This window comes from Myotis nattereri (assembly GCF_964212035.1).
Source record: "Myotis nattereri genome assembly, chromosome: 11".
In the NCBI taxonomy this organism is placed as follows: domain Eukaryota; kingdom Metazoa; phylum Chordata; class Mammalia; order Chiroptera; family Vespertilionidae; genus Myotis; species Myotis nattereri.
The window spans coordinates 29,631,253-29,651,538 of NC_138086.1; the positions used below are offsets into that span (position 1 = coordinate 29,631,253).

A 20,286-nucleotide genomic window follows, 5' to 3' on the forward strand; every position below is an offset into this window, starting at 1 on the left:
GAACCCGGGGCCCTTTTGTCCACAGGCCGACGCTCCATCTATTGAGCCAAACCAGCTAGGGCCAGTTAATTATTTCTTTACTTTTGCTTTTTGGTATGGCTTCGTTTTGAGATATTTTGTTGGTTTATTTAGATCCCTTTTGAAATGCGTTAGCACACAAAATGTGTCTTTTGGAGGAGAGAGGGTTTGCTTTTAAAACCAGCCTTTAGTAGGATTTGTCACGTTGTTTGGACTATACCTTGTAAGTTAATTTATCTCAGCCATGCCACACTGTAACCTTTACTCTTGACGAGTAAGTTTTTTAATTTGTCTAATTTTCTGCTCATACCTAGTTATTTGTAAATTTGTCTTCTTAGATATAGCTATAGGACTTCATATTGTTTTTAAATTTTATCTGGTCCATCACTCTTTTTGAACATGACATAATATAGAAAATTGATTAGAAAATTGATATCCTTGTGTTATAAACATATCCATGTTGTTGCTAGGAGCTTTTTTCCCCCAGCTTTGTTTAGATTCAGACAGGCTTTTCCTTGTCAGTCTGTTCTTAAGTACAAAAGTGATCACTTTTCTCACCTATTGGTAGATAGAATTGTCCTTTTTTTTCTTTTTCTTTCTTTTTGGCTCCAAGTTTAATACTTGTTTATGAAATTTTGTAATTTGAAAGTCCATAAACAAAGAAGCATTTGTATGACTTAACATATATTTATGGAGTACTGTGGTTATTAATGAATTGTTAAAAAATGTGTTTTCTGTTTAATGTGTCCTCCCCTTTTTTTTTCCTTCTTAGAGAATGGATCTTGGAGAATGTCTGAAAGTCCATGACCTGGCTTTAAGAGCAGATTATGAAATTGCATCCAAAGAACAAGATTTCTTCTTTGAGCTTGATGTATGTGATTTTATTTTAATGAGTTACATTATCTGTCACAATACAACATCTTGAATATGGATTTTTCTCTTAATGGGGAAAGGCTCTTAGCAAATTATATTCTTCGTGGTTATATGAAGGGTAGTACTAAAATGAAGTGAGATCATGTACTTCCTGACTAACAGTTTTAGAAAATATAAGATGAAACTGTATATTTTAAGGAAATATGTAAAGTCATATAATTTATATACAGGATGTCTCAAAAAATGTGTATGCACATAGCTTGATAGCTCAGTTTTGAAAATGAAATGTTTTTTGTTGTTAATATATTTTTATTTGTTTCAGAGAGAAAGGGAGAGGGAGAGAGAGACAGAAGCGTCATGATGAGAGAGAATCACTGATTGGCTGCCTCCCCACACACCCCACATTGGGGATCAAGACTGTAACCCAGGCATGCACCCAGAATGGGACTCTAACCGTGACCTCCTGTATAAATATTTCTCTTTTTTCCGCATCCAGCATGGCTAGAGAGCGGTCTGGTTCCTGAGTAGATGCGGCTGGGGATTGAGAAAATGACAGAGACAAAGACAGAAGGAAAAAGCTGGGGCTGGGTGGGACAGCTGTCCTGTGATAGAGAGACAGTGGCCCATACCAGGAAGTTTTACTAAAGCCCAAGACAAAGGAGATTATGTGCATTCTTGTGGCTTCTTTGTAATCATCACTTCTGGGTGGGCCGGGATAATCCTGTTTGTTCCTGGTGCGTGGCCGGATTTAGATAATGAAACCCACCTGTTGGTGCCTGAGCTGAAGGTCAGGCTAACAACACACCTGCCTCTGGCAAGGTATGTTTCCAGGGCATGGCTCTGCCAGGCACCACTGGATTCAGATGACAATCAGCTCAGGGACCTTTCCCAGGTGCTCTCTACACTCCTGGTTCATAGGTTGACTCTCAACTACTGAGCGACACCGGGGGTTGAGCCTTGACCAGAATCAAACCTGGGACCCTTTAGTCTGTGGGTTGATGCTCCAACCACTGAGCCAAAACAGCTAGGGCAAAAATGAAATGTATTTTAATAAACCCTGCCTTTATTATTATTCAAAGTGTGTATATACATTTTTTAGTACACCCTATATTCTTCTGAAAATTAAGCATATTTTTCTCAAAGTAGTAATGATTAAGGAAGGTATCAATTTAAACAAATATAAACCAATTTCTAGTGCATGTAAGGCTTTTTATATTCATCATATTGTTACTATTTTTTTAAATTGTTATTTATTTCAGAGAGGAAAGGAGAGGGAGAGGGAGACAGATACATCAATGGTGAGAGAGAATCATTGATTGGCCGCCTCCTGCACTCCCCACACTGGGGATTGAGCCTGCAACCCAGGCATGTTTCCTGACCAAAATCAAACCAGGACCTCCTGGTTCATAGGTCAATGCTCAACCACTGAGCCATGCTGGCTGAGCAATATTCATATTTTTGTACCTGTAAATATACACATAGAGAGGGAGAGTATTAAGGACAATGCTGTTTTTTAATGTAAAATGGAAGAATTATTAGAGGAGATACCATTTAGATATCTGAATGGCTCAAAATCTGACTATTGTGTGTGTGTGTTTTTAATATTTTTTCTTTTTTAAAAATTTGGAACACTTCATGAATTTGCGTGTCATCCTTGCACAGGAGTCGTGCTAATCTCTGTATGTTCTAGTTTTAATATATGTGAGCACTGTTTTTTTAAACAAACATGAGAATTGTATAAAAATAGGGAAACTTTTTTTATCCTTAAATAAAATATACCAGTCAGCATTACATAAAACATACTGATAAGCATAAATCTTATGCTACCTTTTGTAAGTGAGGAGATAGGCATTCTATTTGGTTTGGGAGATAAAGCAGTACAGTAGACCCCCCCCCCCCCCCCCCCCACACACACACACATTTACTTCTGAATTTCCGTTAATGGAAATAAAAACCATCTATGTAAATACAATTTAATACATGGCTGGAAAATTTTGGGGAATCACCATATTCTGACTTAAAAGTGTGATTGGGTTATGATTTATACACATTGGGCATAAAATACAGCAGAAATTTTCTATCATCTAGATGTAAGGGTGTAAAAATTTAGGTTATTTTCAGTCTTTCTCTATTATAGTATGATAATGTATTTTTACTTACCAAGTGTATAGAGTAAGTTCCTAGAAATACAATAACTGAGAGAGTAATTTTGCCAAGTTGCTCTTCATTAGAATTATCAATTTATACTCCCACCAATAATATATGAGATTATCTATTTCCCATCTGACCACATAGTGTGTTTTCAAGATTTGTTTGCAACTTACATGAAATGTGTAATGTAAGTGTAGTTTTAACCCTCATTTCTCTTATGAGTGAGTTTGAACATATTTCATATATTTAAGATGTTTATATTTCCTTTTTAGTGAACTGTCAGTTTACAATTTTTTTTTTTGGCTATTGGCTAATCTTTGATGTCAACATTTATTTTTAGTTGATTTGTACTAACTTGACATGAAAATTAGTCCTTCCCTCAGATAATACTTTGCATTTTCCCCCACCCCGTTTTTCTTTTGGTAGTTATGGGCCTTGCAGAATATTTTTATTGTTATCTAATTAATCTTTTCAAAATCTCTATTGGATTAATTAGAAAGGCCTTCCCTATTCTGAGGTGATGAGTTCTCTATCATTTTCTTCTATTTTCTTTTCTGCTTTTCACTTTCAAGAAATTTTTGGGTTAACCAACCATTTTTAGAATTTGATATGTGCTGAGTAAATTTATATTTTTAAATAAAACCCTTATAATTTAAATTATACATACATTCATATATATCCTATATAATAAAAAGCTAATATGCAAATTGACTGGACGACAGAATGACCGATTGCTATGATGCACACTGACCGCCAGGCGGCAGATGCTCAATGCAGGAGCTGCCCCCCTGGTGGTCAGTGTGTTCCCACAGGAGGAGCGCTGCTCAGCCAAAAGCTGGGCTCACGGCTGGCAAGTACAGCGGTGATGGCAGCAGCCTCTCCTGCCTCCACGGCAGCACTAAGGATGTCTGACTGACAGGCCTAAGCCATCAGTCGGACATTTCCCGAGGGCTCCCGGACTGTGAAAGGGTGCAGGCTGGGCTGAGGGACCCCACCCGCCCCTGAGTGCACGAATTTCATGCACTGGGCCTCTTTTTATATATATGTGTGTGTGTGTGTGTGTGTGTGTGTGTGTGTGTGTGTGTGTGTATATATATATATATATATATAAAATGGAAATATAAACACAGCTGTCAGCTGGAAAGGAAGTGAGATTCTTGATCACTTTCTTTAAAATTGCTCACCCACGGATATGTCTTATTGACTTAAAAGTGTAAGTTTTGAGTAAAGATATTTCTGAAGAAAGTTGATTTTTCTGGAAGTAATTGTCTTTTAATTGAACTTTGTAGGCTATGGATCATCTGCAGTCATTTATTGCCGATTGTGATCGAAGAACAGAAGTGGCCAAGAAAAGATTAGCAGAAACTCAAGAAGAGATTAGTGCTGAAGTGGCAGCAAAGGTAACAATTTCAATCTTTTTTTAAAAAATATATTTCTTGATTTCAAAAAGGAAGGGAGAGGGAGAGATAGAAACGTCAGTGATAAGAGAGAATCATCGATCAGCTGCCTCCCACATGCCCCCCCACTGGGGATCGAGCCCGCAACCCAGGCATGTGCCCTTGGCTGGAATCGAACCTGTAACCCTTAAGTCCGCAGGCCGACGCTCAATCTTTTTAATAGTACAGAATATAATTTCACCTTTTAATTTGAAAAATTACATTCACAGAAGCTTGCAAAGACAAACAGGAAATTCTATGTACTCTTCCTCTAGCTTCCCCTTATGTTAAGATATCTTACACAACCAGTACAATGTCAAAGGCAATAAATTAATTTTGGTCCAGTCTTTGTATTTTATTCAGATTTCACCAGTTAATGCATGCATTTACTTGTTTTTTGTGTGTGTAGCTCTATGCAGTTTTATCACGTGCAAATTGGATAAATATTATAATAATTACATTAATTGTAGCATTATCATCACAAGGCTCCCTCATGTTACCCCTTTATAGCCACACCACCCTTTCCTCTAGCCCCTGGCAGCCACTAACTTATTTTCTGTCTTGATAATTATACTAGGGGCCCTGTGCACAAATTCGTGCACCTTGAAAGGAACTGTGGGCTGAGAGGTTGCGGTGGGCACGGGCGGATCTCGGCCCATCCTCCACGCGCTCTACCCCTTCTCCCCGCCCCTTCTGCTGCAGCCCCTGGTCCCCTGTCTGCTGGCAGTCCTGCTCCCGCCATTCCTGCTGCTGACAGCACCGGCCCCACTGGCACCTGCTGAAGGTGTGGAGCCATTGAGACTGGTGCCAGCAGCAGGTGTGAGCAGGGTTGGCACTGTCAGTGGGTTCGAGCGGCGGCTGCTGCCCCGATCACCCCTCAGGATCAGGGGGAGGTGGAGAAGCCCTGAAGGGCGATCGGGGTCAGCAACCGCCGCTCACACCCGCTGCCGGCTCCCAGCAATCAGCACCGGCAGTGGGAGTGAGTGGGGCCGGGGCTGGCAGCAGGTGTGAGCACTGGGCGGGACCACGGTGTGCGGGAGCAAAGAATTTTCAGTAACCACCAGAGGCTCACCCTGACAGCAACTGCGCCTTGGTCTGGCGCCCTGCCTTGGTCTGGTGCCCCTGTTCACCTGCTTGACCATCCCGCTGCAGCCAACGCCCACCATGTTTCGCGTTCTGATGCCTGCTGCTGACACCCGCATGTTCCGTTCCCCCCCCCCCCGCCCCCCCCTCAGCGCATGTCATAGCAACTGGTTGTTTGCTCTATTTGCATATTAGCCTTTTATTATATAGGATTATTTCACCTAATATCACATAAATGGAATCATGCAGTATGTATCCTCTTAAGATTGGCTTTTTATACTCAACACAACTTGAGATTCATACAAGTTGTATCAGTAGTTCATTCCTTTTTATTTCTGAGTAGTATTCCATGGTATGGATTAGGGTTAGGGTTAGGGATATATTGCAGTTTAACCATTCACATATTGAAGGGGACATTTGGGTTGTTTCTAGTTACTGGCTAATACCAATAAAGCTGCAATAAACATTCATGTACAGATTTTTGTGTGGACATAAGTTTTTATTTCTCTGGGATAAATAACCAAGACTGCAATTGCTAGGTCATATGGTAAGGACATTTTTAGTTTTGGAAGCAAATACCAAACTTTTTTTCTAGAGTGGCTGTACCATTTTACATTCCTACCAGCAGTGTGTTAGTGATCCACTTTGTTCACATTTGTGCCAGCATTTTTTTGTTTTTATTTTTTAAATATATTTTATTGATTCTTTACAGAGAGGAAGGGAGAAGGATAGAGAGTTAGAAGCATTGATGAGAGAGAAACATCGATCTACTGCCTCCTGCACACTCCCCACTGGGTTTGTGCCCACAACCAAGGTACATGCCCTTGACCGGAATCGAACCTGGGACCCGAGTCCGCAGGCCAATGCGCTATCCACTGAGCCAAACCGGTTAGGGCTGTGCCAGCATTTTGATGATGTCACTATTTTATCCATTCTGAAAGGTGTGTTACTACATTTCATTGTGGTTTCAATTTCCCTAATGAGTAATGATTTTATACATCATTTTCATGTGCGTATTTGCCATATGAATATTCTCTTCGGTGAAATATCTGTGTATGTCTTATGCCCATTTTCCAAATGGAATGTTCATTCTTTTTTATAAATATGTTTTTATTGATTTTAAAGAGGGGAAAGGAGAAGGAGAGAATTATCAATGTAAGAGAGATAGATCAATCTGTTGCCTCCCGTTGAACCCGCAACCTGGGCATGTGCCCTAACTGGGAATCAAAATGGTCTCCTTTTGGTGCATGGGACAACACTCAACCAACTGAGCCACACAGGCTAGGGCAAGAATGTTCATTTTTTTTTTTTTAAATATATTTTATTGATTTTCCACAGAGAGGAAAGGAGAGAGAGAGTCAGAAACATCGATGAGAGAGAAACATTGATCAGCCGCCTCCTGCACATCCCCCACTGGGGATGTGCCCTCAACCCAGGCACATGCCCTTGACCGGAATCGAACCCGGGACCCTTCAGTCCGCAGGCCGACGCTCCATCCACTGAGCCAAACCGGTTTTGGCAAGAATGTTCATTTTTTTTTTTTTAATATATTTTATTGATTTTTTACAGAGAGGAAGGGAGAGAGATAGAGAGTCAGAAACATCGATGAGAGAGAAACATCGACCAGCTGCCTCCTGCACATCCCCCACTGGGGATATGCCCGCAACCCAGGCACATGCCCTTGACCGGAATCGAACCCGGGACTCCTCAGTCCGCAGGCCGACGCTCTATCCACTGAGCCAAACCGGTCTCAGCAAGAATGTTCATTTTTTAAATGTTGAGTTTTGTCTACTCACTACTTTTTTTTCTTTTCTTTTTTTTAATACATTTTTATTGGTTTTCGAGAGAGAAGGGAAGGTAGGGGGAGAGAAAAACATTGATGTGAGAAACATTGATTGGCTGCCTTCAGCATGCACTCCAATTGGGGATCAAACCAGAAACCTGGGTATGTGCCTTGACCTGGAATCGAACCGGTAACCTTTGGTGCACAGTACAAGCCTCAACCAACTGAGCTACTTCTACCAGGGCAACTCTCTATTTTTAAAAAATATTTTGTTGTGAACTTACACACAAAAGTAGAGAAAAATACAACAAATCCTAATGGATTCAAAACTGTCAGCTTTCTGTTGTTTCATTATTTTACTAGAGGCCCAGTGCACAAAATTCATGCACTAGGGGCTCCCTCAGCCAGACCTGTGCTCTCTTGCAGTCCAGGACCCCTTGGGGGATGTCCGCCTGCCAGATTAGGCCTGCTCCCCACTAAGCTGGCAGTCGGACATCCCTCTCGCAGCCCGGGACCCCTTGCTCCTTACCGCCTGCCTTCTCGCTGTTCCTTAGCACTGCTGCCGCTGCGCTCCCCAGCCATGAGCCTGGCTTCTGACTGAGCAGTGCTCCCCCGGTGGGGGCTCACTGACAACCAGGGGGCAGCTCCTGGCCGTTTAGGCTTTTATTATATAGATAAGCAACTTCTAAGTGTCGTATCATTTCACCTCTAAAATATAACTACAGAGTCATATCCATGAAGTTAACAAGGTTTAAAAATTACTTAATAAACAGTGTTTATTTTTCCTATATAATCAGAATTCAGAAAAGGTCCATGTATTGCATTTCGTTGGTTTGATGACTTACTATTTTATAACATTCTGTACCATTCCATGTAGTGTGGTACATTTTATGAAAATGCAGAATGCAATAGTTATCCAGGTAGGATTTACATGACAGCATTAAATACTATTATAGTGCTTAGATATGTATGTACAAAGGGAAGTGGATTCCCTTATTTGTGAAAAGGTTACTTTCAACCAACTTCTGAAAAGTTCTCTGAAGATCAGGATTATAAAGATGGACATACTAAAGTACAAGGGATCATGGTTGAAAGGGATCCAAAATTGCTGGCTAGACCCCAAGTTGTATTGGTTATCCATCACTACCAAAATGCAGTTTAACAAACTACCTCAAAATTCAGGGAATGGAAAAAGTAAGTATTTATTTAGCTCATTGACTACTGATTTAGGCTGAACTTGACTGGGTATTTATTCCTGTCTTAGCGGGGCCCTCTTCCTTGTCTCCCAATCAGCTGGAGGTTACTGAACTAATTTCTCACAGTGAGAGTTGAGGTACAAAAGCTCATTCATATAAGCACTTTTCAAGCCATTCCTTGTGTCATGTTTGCTACCGTCCTGTTAACCAAAGGCAGTTAACTATGTGGCCAAGTTCAGATTCAGAATATGATGATACTTGATAAAATAGTGAAGGACATGGGTACAGGGAAGGATGAAGAGTTTGGGGCATTAATGCAATCATTCAAAGAAAAATACCACTTTGTTAAAGAGGTAATGATAATAGAGTTGGAAATTTCTTTGAGGGGTGAATATCTTGGATTGAAGGAAATTTGAGAAGTAAAGATTATTTGAGAAGTCTTATTTTATTGAGATCAGATGTCCATATCAAATTAGAACCTTCTTTGCTAATATAATTGATTTGCTAATATAATGTAATCAATTGTAAATAAATATTTACTTATGGCCAAAAAATAGTCTGTGTGTGTCTGTCAAGTGCCATTAAAAGAAAAGGAATGAACTAGGATGATGGTGGTGCTGAAGATGAAGAGGAGGAGGAGGAGACATATCAAATCCCAAGGAAAAAATTAATCCCAGTGAAAAGACATGGACTAAGGGAGAAGGGTTGTCATGCTATTATACTAAAAATCAGTAATGTACTGCGCAGTGTATGTGCAAGGCACATTTTCTTGTTTCTCATAGCTTTGTGAGATATTAATTCCTACTAGTCAGATGAGGAAGTAGATTCAGGTGAAATAATATGACCAAAATTGTACACCTAGTAACTGACTTGCCCATAAGCCAGATATCTAAAGTCATATTTTCATTCAAAGAGAATTCATCAGCACCAGTTTATATCTTTAACTCATATTTGAGCTGATGCTATTTGTTGGACATTGGAAATACAAAGATGAGAAATATATATAGCTATCTTTAATGTGGTATGATATACACTGAGTGGCCAGATTATTATGACCACTCCATCAGTACAATGAAGTGAATTAGTTATGCAGATAATAATAATAATAAAACCTTGAGAGTATTTGCTTAGGAAGTTTCCAGTATTCAGTATTTTTGGAAGTATCAATGAAATACTGATGGGGTGGTCATAATAATCTGGCCGGTCATAATAATCTGGCCACTCAGTGTATATAAAAGTAATAGTAAAAGATACAAAAGTAACACAAAAGAGGATTTGGCTCTCTGCTTTTGTGTGTAAGTGGAGGTGAAATATAATGATTGATCAAGAACGTTTCACAGAATAGACTCCAGTTGGATCTTGTTCAGTGAATAGACATTCACTAGGCCAGCAAGTGAGGTAAAGGGGTGACATCCCAAGAAGAAAAGGTATTTTATACTTGGAATACACTGCCAAAGCCGAGGATGCAAAGTTCTAGTTTATATAGAGATCAGATGTATCCCTGACTTCACCGAAGTGAAGGCAGGCAAGCTCAAAACATCCTAATGTCTCACGAATTTATGATGTGCTCAGAAAGCATTGTTTATAATTATATTGCCTCATATAATAACTCTTCTGAGCATTTCTGAAATACTTTGACACTTTGTCAGCTTTTTCTTCATGATCTTTTTTTCTATTACTTTCTAGGCAGAACGTGTTCATGAGTTAAATGAAGAAATTGGTAAATTGTTGGCTAAAGTGGAACAACTAGGAGCTGAAGGAAATGTGGAAGAATCTCAAAAAGTAATGGATGAAGTAGAGAAAGCACGGGCAAAGAAAAGAGAAGCAGAGGTAACTAAATTCTTAATGTTGGTCTATAGAGCCTTATTATCTATACTTTATTTATTCTTTAATCCTTACTGGAGGAGTGAGGATATTTTTTCCTTTTTTTTTTATTATTTTTTTTTTAGAGAGCGTGGAAGGGAGGGGGAGAGAGAAGGGGAGGGGAGAGGAGAGGAGAAACATTGATGTGAGAGGGACATATTGGTTGTGTGCCTCCTGCTTGAGCCCTGACCAGGGCCAGGGATTGAACCTGCAACCAAGGTAACATGCCCTTGGCCTGGAATTGAACCTAAGAACTTTTGGCCCCCAGACTGGCAAGCTAACCACTGAACAAAACTGGCCAGGGCAGTATGTACTTCTCAGAACATATGTAATTAGTCCATGTCATACTGATGGGTTATATATCAAAATTTGTGGTTTTTGGAATTTGGAGCCATTGATATGAAATTTATAATTGGTAAATAAAATTAATTAACTAGTCATATACAGCAGTCATTTGTGTCTGTGTGCGCGTGCACACACACTGCATATATCTGGTTACTATGATACCCTATTCTCCATTTTACATCCATACAACTGTAGCATTCTCCCTTCTTTTCCCACCTCAGTACAGTCCTCTAGCACCTTGGGAGCCTCAGCTCTTCCTCCACAGCACAGTTAAAATCTGATATCCTGCACACAAAGTTCTATTATGTTTGGCCCAAATTCTATTTTGTTTTTTAAGAAATTGAATGCCTTCATATGAGATTATATTTTCCACTTTTGCAGTAGTCTCCATTGCTTATAACTGCATCACACCTGGGTTTAATTTGTTATAGACTTGGGCAGAGAAGCTTAGGTCATTGATTTTAGACCATTTAATGTTATATGTTTTCTTTTAAGCACAACTATAGCTGCATCCCACAGATTTTCATTGTAATTCAATTAAAAATATTTACCTATTATTGCTTGTGATTTCTTCTCCCCTCCCCTCTCCTTCCCACCCTCCTCTCCCGTCCTCCTCTCCTCTCCTTCCTCTTCCTCCTCTTCCAACTGTTTATGATAGCAAAAACAGTTGATTAACACAGATTTTGTATGTTTAAGTATTATATACAATATTCTTACAATAAAGTAAGGTAGTGAAATGAAAATATACTACTACACTGCATTTATCGATATCGTAAGTTTGTCATCTGCTTCATCTTCAGTACCAACATCAGTACTGTCTTACATGATACAAAATACTATAGCTGTTTAACATATGACTAACACTAGACATCAGAAATGAAAAAGATAATGTGAAAAAGAACTTTATGTTTATTTACAGATATAATAATAATTCATGCTAAAATAATGGAGAAGCAGTAATAGTCATCTGATGGCACACATAAACTAATTACTAAAATTCCATGGCACACCAAAAATATATTTTTTGCCAATCTGTATAATTTTAATTCATTTACACTCGATGACTATTGTGTTGGCTGGTTTTTTTGGGGTTTTTTTTTTTTTTTGAAGTCTTTTATTAAAGCCTTTTTTTTTAGAGAGAGGAAGGGAGAGGGGAGAGACCAGACAGGCATCGATATAAGAGAAACATCAATTGATTGCCCCCCTTAAAAGCCCCAACTGTGGGGTTGAACTGCAACCTGGGTATGTACCGAGATCAGGAATCAAACCTGTCACCCTTTGGTGTATGGAACCACAGTTCAACCAACCCAGTCACACTGGCTAGGGCTATTGTCATTTTTTTACTTGGCAATCTAAGGGAAAAGAGGTCAGTGCCCCTGACTAAATAGTCAGGTATTGCATGTTTTAAAATTTTTTGTGGCATACCGGTTGAAAATATCTGGCCTAGTATAATCAATAAGATTGCGTCACAGTAGCCTAGCCTATACACTAATGAATCATCACAAAATTTTAATGGCATACTGCCCTGACTGGCTTGGCTCAGTGGATAGAGTGTCGGCTTGTGGACTGAAGGGTCCCAGGTTCGATTCCAGTCAGGGGCACATATCTGGTTGTAGGTTCGATCCGCAGTAGGGGGCCTTCAGGAGGCAGCTGATCAGTGATTCTCATCATTGATGTTTCTCTCTCCCTGTCCTTTCCTCTCTGAAATCAATAAAAATATTTTTAAAAAATTTTAATGGCATACAGTATTCTAAGTGATATTCATAATACAGTATTGGAGACATCATTATATATATATATATTTCTTTTTAATTGATTTCAGAGAGGAAGGGAGAGGGAGAAAGAGAAACAATGATGAGAGAGAATCATTTGGGTGCCATGCTATTAATGTTTATGGTATTGCACTTAAACGCAATGGAACATATGCAAGAAGCTCAAGAGATCACTTTTTACTGTGTACTCTAGAGACGAGCTGATCACATACTTGTTTTGTGAAATGTCCTTAAGTTTGGATTTGTCTGATTTTTGTTAGATTTTGTCAGGAATACCACTAAAGTAATGTTACATCCTGTCAGAAGGCCCATGTTAGTGGTTTGTCCCATAACTATGATGTTACTATGTTAGTGTTTGGTATTGACATTTTGAAACTCTAAGTATTCTGTTTTCCATCACTTTTTGATTCACAGGTTATTGGTTACTTTTGTCTGAATGTATTGACTCCCTTTTAAAGAACTTTCCTATAGATTATATCCAGCAATGTCCACTTATATCTATATTTTCTTAGAGCTACACAGAAGCTTGGAAATGTTAACTGTGTATGCTCAAAACAAAAATCAGAATTCTGTCAAGAAAAAATGATACAGTGGTTATACCAACCCACTAATATTAATTACTTCATTAATGAACTTAATATAAATAAAATGGTTGGGTATAAGATATTTAAATCTTAGTAAGGCATTTTTCATCACTTGTCTTATAAATTGTTACTTTTAGTAGGAAGTTTATTATTTGTCCCATCCACATTTCCAAAGGGATGTGTAAGAAAGAAGGCAATGGAAGGAAGCTGTAATGATAGAGAAAACGTGCATGCCTTCTCTGCAAGCATTGGGCGACTTCTACTTCCTTGATCCTTCACTGATAAAGTTTTGGGGTTGCTACATCTCATTTTTAACAAAAATTACAGAAAACAGAACATTGAGAAAAACTTTCAGAAAGTTGTGTTCTGTATCATGGTAGATATAGTAGTTCTTGGTAAAAAGTATTCGGGGCTCCAATTTTTTTTTATCCCCAGTGAAGAGGTCCTGAAACAGAGGATGGGGGGTTATGGAGAATCTAGAATTTTCATGACAAAATGCCATGCTTTTGTGTATTCATTGAAAACATTTTGTTCTTTAGAAAAGTGTATTTTATTTAATTGTATGATGTTCCATGAAGTTTATATGAACATTGTTTTTCACTTTTGTCTAGGAAGTGTATCGGAATTCTATGCCAGCTTCCAGTTTCCAACAGCAGAAACTTCGAGTCTGTGAAGTCTGCTCTGCTTATTTAGGTCTTCATGATAATGACAGACGACTGGCTGATCATTTTGGGGGTAAACTGCACCTGGGATTTATTGAAATAAGAGAGAAGCTTGAAGAATTAAAGGTATATTGTTAAATTAGTATCACTTTATCTAATTTAACCACTCATTCTTTTTTTTTTATATATATATATATTTTATTGATTTTTTACAGAGAGGAAGGGAGAGAGATAGAGTTAGAAACATCGATGGGAGAGAAACATCAATCAGCCGCCTCCTGCACATCTCCTACTGGGGATGTGATCGCAACCCAGGTACATGCCCTTGACCAGAATCGAACCTGGGACCTTTCAGTCCGCAGGCTGACGCTCTATCCACTGAGCCAAACCGGTTTCAGCACCACTCATTCTTTTGATCTGTATTAGTTGTCTTTTCATATAGTAATCTTGACCGTGAGTCCCTTTCACAACTCATACTGAATAGTGTAGGATTTCAAATGGAGATACCATTGGTTTAATGGATAATATTTGAGAGACAGACCTTTAATTACTATTCCCGTATTCTTGGAGGTAATAGTTGAATATGACAGAGTAGGAATCTTGGAAACTGGTTTTAAACTATTTTATACAAAGTCCCCTAAGTTTTTCTCTTTTTCCTATAAAATAAATAATATTTACTCTAAAGGAAGTTTGAGAAAATGAACCAAATATTTAGTTGAAATATTTTGCAGTTCTTCACTACATAGCAATCTGGTAGGACCTCTGGTTTTATTTTACACTCCTGCCTCCATTTCAGAAAGGAGTTAGAATGAAACCTATTTTTTAAAAATGGACAATCACTGTCAAATACGTAAGCTGTCCTGAGAAAGGCAACAAGTTCTTACTCATCTGCTGAGTTCTTTTGAGAGGATAAGCAAACAAAAGGTATATCTGAGGAGTTAAACATAAACAGAGTGGATGAGTATTGTAGTTAATAGTGGCTCTGTATTCTGAGTAGCTAAGATGATCTCGCTCAGGTAAGTTTTAAAAAACTGACGAAATGAGTTTCAGTATGGCAAATGATACCTACTTGGGAGTCTTTGCAGATAGACCTAGCAACAGAACAGTTTAGCATTTTGCTGTTTTTAAAACAGCAGCATCAGGATGGTAATTGGAAGTGACAAAACATTTCTATATTGGAAATCATAGAGCATGGGAACTTGTGATTTATAATGGTTGATTTCTTTTAAAAAATACAAAATAATGCCAAAAAGTATTCAGAGGAGAAAAAATTTATAGAACTAATTTTCAGTTCTGTTAGAGTGTCATCCTGATATGCCAAGGTGCGAGTTCGATCCCTGGTCAGGGTATATACAATAAGCAACCAGAATGCACAAATAGTGGAACAACAAATCAGTGTTTCTCTCTTCCTCTCCCCTTCCCCTTCCCCTTCTCCTCACCCTCTCCTCACTTTTTCTCCTGCCTCTGTCTTTCTAAAAATCAATAAGTAAATTTTAAAAAAAAATAGAAGTAGTCATGGAGGACCATGAAATTTTATAAATTTTACAAAAAGATAAAAGATTTTAGAAACCAGACCTGTAAGTCCAATGATTTTCTTTATCAAAATTGAATTGTTATTAGCAAATTTTGATGTTACTTGTACAATATTGGAAACCAGATCTGGCTAAAGTTTAGGATAATGCTCATTAAGAATGGACCCAATAAATAATGCTTCTCATTTATTATTATTTAAACTTAGTTTTTTTTGTGTGTGTGTGTGTTTTGTTTGTTTTTTGTCTTTTAAGAGAGTGGTAGCTGAGAAGCAGGAGAAAAGAAACCAGGAACGCCTGAAGCGAAGAGAAGAAAGGGAGAGAGAAGAAAGGGAAAAGTTGAGGAGGTATGGAGTGATGAATTGAATAGTCCAAGTATTTGAAGTTGAAACTTCTGTTTCAACTTTGAGATGTGATTGGTATAAGATTTTAGATGTTAGCAAATGTAGACATGGGAAATCTTGTTTACTCTTTAAAATGCTACCATGCAAAACAGTGTTTGTGCAAGTATGTTAACGTAATGGCCATTAAAGTCAAGGCCCTTTTTTCCTTTAAAGTGTATTAAAGAAGTAATAAAGAGAGAGTCACATCTTTGTTTTGTAAGCTATGTAAAACTCTTTTCTAGCCCCCTGATTTTCATGATGGAATAGATTTGTACCAGGTTGGCACGGAACTATTTTTATGATATATTTTATGCTTGATAAAACGTTTGGGTTTTTTGTTTTATTGATTAAATTTACTTTCATTCTACACTCAATTCTAGGGGCTATAAACTTTTAAAATGTTTATTTAATAATAAATTATTTTTAATTGGTATTAATAGTTATTTTTATATTGGTATTGGTTGATAGAATCATATAAATCTTCATTTTTACAATGTTTAAATGTTCTGGGTTACTTTTATTCATTATCAACAAACTGCTTGGCACTCTGGTGGCAACATTCTTTGTATGTGTTGTTCATAACTTCAACAATTTTAGGATGGGCAGGTATGCCACAAAAGATTCACCTGTAGTTCTAATTTATAGTCTTCCCTTAATTGTATTACACATCTCTGAAATTTAAATGCCTTACCCTTGATAATATGTATAGGTCATGCCAACTTCCTCCAAGCTTTTTTTTTTAAAAATATTTTTATTGATTTTAGAGAGGGAGAAAGATAGGAAACATCAGTGATGAGAGAGAATCATTGATTGGCTGTCTCCTGCACCTCCTACTGGTGATCGAGTCTGCAGCCCTGGGCATGTGCTATGACTGAGAATCAAACCGTGACCTCCTGGTTCATAGGTTGACACTAAGCCACTGAGCCATGATGGCCGGGCCATCTTCCTCTTTGGGGAAGTGCTGTCATTCCTCCATTGATGTTTATGTTCTTCATTTACCATAAAGGTCACCTCACAGCTTTAGCTCTATTCTCTTTCGTGTACTCAAATGGTGATATTGCCCAATATTGTAATATTTAAAATAATATAAATGGCATTAGAAATCTCAGTTTCACTTAAAATTCAACTGAATGTAGTGCCACTAATATAAATGATTCAACGGAGGTAAATCAAATGAGAAAAAAAATATTCTTTGCTGAAGTACATTTTCACATTCGTAGATGACAAGAAAGTACATTGCATCTTCTCTGTTGCCACTTGACAAATTCTTGTAAACAATAATTATAAACGCAATGTATTTCAGTAATGCTTTTTAAAAAATTTTAATCAATATATGAACTGAAGTATTATAGCTAAGTATGGAAGATGAGGAAATTGCAAGTGAGTTCAAAATTATACCGCATAGGATTCCAGCTGTGGTACTGAAAAGGGTAATGATAAAAATTACTATTACTTACGAGCGCTATTTTCCAGGCACTGTGCTAAGAATTTATCTCTAGCAGTTCATCTAATTTTTACAACCCCCTGTGAAATTGATATCACTGTCCCTCTTTTACAAATGACAAACTAAGCTGACGGGAATATATATGTCTGCCAAGGTCACACAGATGGTGAGTGGTGGAACCAGAGTTGAAACATCAGGCTGATTCTAAAGCCATGCTTCCACCATTTTATAGTCTCCACAAAAAAACTATAATATTGGCTATTACTATCTATTGAGTGTTAATTGTGTGCTAGGAAATATAAGAGTGTTTTATGTGTCATGTGCCTCCTGGCCTGGTGGCTTGGTTGGTGTGTCATCTTGTATACCAAAAGGTTTCCAGTTCAATCCCCAGTTGGGGCGCATGCAGGAGGCAGCTGATCAGTGTTTCTTTCATATTGATGTTTCTTTCTCTACCCCTTCCTCTCTCTCTCAAAAAACAATAAAACATACCCTTGGGTGGGGAGAAAGGAGGGGGGGTGGGAGGGAAAACATGTTACAAGATTGATTTGGGTGTTCTAGAGATTATAGTATGAGTTTGCAGATCCAAAGTGTATACATCTCAGATCATAGAAATTTTATTCTGTTCCCAGAGGGAAGGAAGAAATGACACTGAATTTTTCCAGCGTTGGAAAGTAAGTGGTTTCTGGAGAATTAGTGAGTTGTGATGTACTGTGTTAAGAACCAGGTTTCTTAGTTAAGAGAATTCATATGCCAAGGTGGGGAAGTCTGTAGAGTTTGTGGTGTATTTTGAAAAATTTTCTGTGCATACACATGCCTTATATTTATAAAATTAACATAAAATTTACAAATCAGAAAGAATGTAATTTTTAACAGCCCAGCATACTTATTCCCATTTATAGTTACTTTTCTAAAAATAGATTTTATTGTTTGTTTTTTTTTAGGTCTCGATCACATAGCAAGAATCCCAAAAGGTAGGTATAATACAAGTTAAGCAGTGAAGCTGGTTTTTTTTTTTTTCCAAATATGGGTGTTATAGATAAAATGCCTTTTAAAAATGAACGAGAATTAATAGATTAGTACACTTAATATTTTTGTAGTTCAAGTTCAAGCAGTATCTTTTGAGAAGAAACTGTTCAGAAGATACGCATGCACTATAGTTTAGTTTTATCAAAGTAAAATTATATAAACAGTGCCCTGGAGTTAGGGGGGAAACTTAAAACATTTCAGAGTATTTATTTTTCAATTTTTTTTTTATTTTTATTGATTTCAGAGAGGAAGAGAGAGATAGAAACATCAATGATTGGCTGCCTCCTGCATGCCCGCTACTGGGGATCAGCCCACCGCCTGGGCATGTGACCTGACCTCCTGGTTCATAGGTCAACTTTCAACCATTGAACCACACCGGCTGGGCCAGAGTATTTCTTTCTTTTTTTAATTGGCATTTGTGTGCACTTTTTTTTTTTTTTAAGGCAAAGTTAGCTTCTTAAAATTATTTTTAAATTTTTATTGATTTCAGAGAGGAAGGAAGAGAGAGATAGAGACACCAATAATGAGAGAGAATTACTTATTGGCTGCCTCCTGCATGCTTCCTACTGGGGATTGAGCCTGCAACCTGGGCATGTGCTCTTGACCAGAATTGAAACCGGGACCCTTCAGTCTACAGGCTAATGCTCTAAACACTGAGCTAAACCAGCTAGGGCCAGAGTATTTCTTTAAAATCTTTAGAAGCTCAGGGTAAATATGTGACAGGATTTTTTTTTTTTTTTAATCAATTTGGGTGGTGCATCTAAGAAACATTCTAAGAGGTGTTGAAAATGTAAGTAGGTTAAATAATTGAATACATTTTTGAATGAGAGGTTCATGGTGGGTTAGTAAGGGAAACTAAAATGTTTAGTTTAGCCCTGGCCAGTGTGTACTGTGAACTGTGCACTGAAAGGTCACCATTACCATTTCGATTGCTGGTCAGGGCACATATGAAAATGCCCTGTCAGAGTGCAAACGGGAAGCAGCTGATCGCTGTTCCTCATAACAGTGTTTCTCTCTCTCTCCCCTTCTCCCTTTCTCTCTCTCTCTAAAAATATCAATAAAAACATATTAAAAATAAAATGTTTACTTTATGCCTCAATCTTGACTTTCTATGAGTTAGTACTTTACTACCCTTGGTAACTGATCACAAAAAGCTTGAAAGGGGCACTCACAGCCTTCAAGAGGAAAAGGACATGATAACACTTTTCTTTGACTTCTGGATTTCATATTTGGAGGCTTTTTGAAGCCTTTCTGTACAATTTTTACTAGCTACTGATAACTGTTTTCTATCTGAGAAAGGTGGGAAAACATGGTGTGCTTTATCTTTCTTAATTCTTCACTTGCCATTCTCATTCTTATTCTTGACTCTTTCTCATGAATTTATTCCCACTTAGAATGCCCTTTCTCATTCTTACTGAAATTCTAGTATTCCTCTTGTTCAGATGACATTTTTTTGAAACATTCTAAGTACTCCTAGTTCTTTTTTTTTTTTTTAAATTAAATCTTTATTGTTCAGATTATTACATTTGTTCCTCTTTTTTCCCCCCCATAACTCCCCTCCTCCCAGTTCCCGCCCCACCCTCCGCCCTCACTCCCCACCCACTGTCCTCATCCATAGGTGCACGATTTTTGTCCAGTCTCTTCCCGCATCTCCCACACCCCTTTCCCCCCCAAGAATAGTCAGTCCATTCCCTTTCTATGTCCCTGATTCTATTATAATCAACAGTTCATTCTGTTCATCGGATTATTTATTCACTTGATTCTTAGATTCACTTGTTGATAGATGCATATTTGTTGTTCATAATTTGTATCTTTACCTTTTTCTTCCTCTTCCTCTTCTTAAAGGATACCTTTCAGCATTTCATATAATCCTGGTTTGGTGGTGATGAACTCCTTTAGCTTTTCCTTATCTGTGAAGCTCTTTATCTGACCTTCAATTCTGAATGATAGCTTTGCTGGATAAAGTAATCTTGGTTGTAGGTTCTTGGTGTTCATCACTTTGAATATTTCTTGCCACTCCCTTCTGGCCTGCAAAGTTTCTGTTGAGAAATCAGCTGACAGTCGTATGGGTATTCCCTTGTAGGTAACTGAGTTTCTTTCTCTTGCTGTTTTTAAGATTCTCTCTTTATCTTTTGCTC

General features: G+C 37.9%; 1 protein-coding gene across 6 annotated transcripts in view; it reads left to right on the top strand.

The window, feature by feature from the left end:
* The window catches only part of LOC308527121 (putative RNA-binding protein Luc7-like 2), a gene marked incomplete at its 5' end in the record, with an annotated part of 62,216 nt that overhangs the window by 31,459 nt on the left and 10,471 nt on the right, over positions 1-20,286 (top strand). For all 6 annotated transcript variants that reach the window (XM_081102461.1, XM_081102459.1, XM_081102460.1 and 3 more), the window contains 6 exons: positions 791-889; positions 4,332-4,442; positions 10,227-10,370; positions 13,716-13,892; positions 15,551-15,642; positions 18,064-18,093. In XM_081102461.1, coding sequence (XP_080958587.1) covers positions 794-889; positions 4,332-4,442; positions 10,227-10,370; positions 13,716-13,892; positions 15,551-15,642; positions 18,064-18,093 — 650 coding nt within the window. The remainder of the gene's footprint in view (positions 1-790; positions 890-4,331; positions 4,443-10,226; positions 10,371-13,715; positions 13,893-15,550; positions 15,643-18,063; positions 18,094-20,286) is intronic.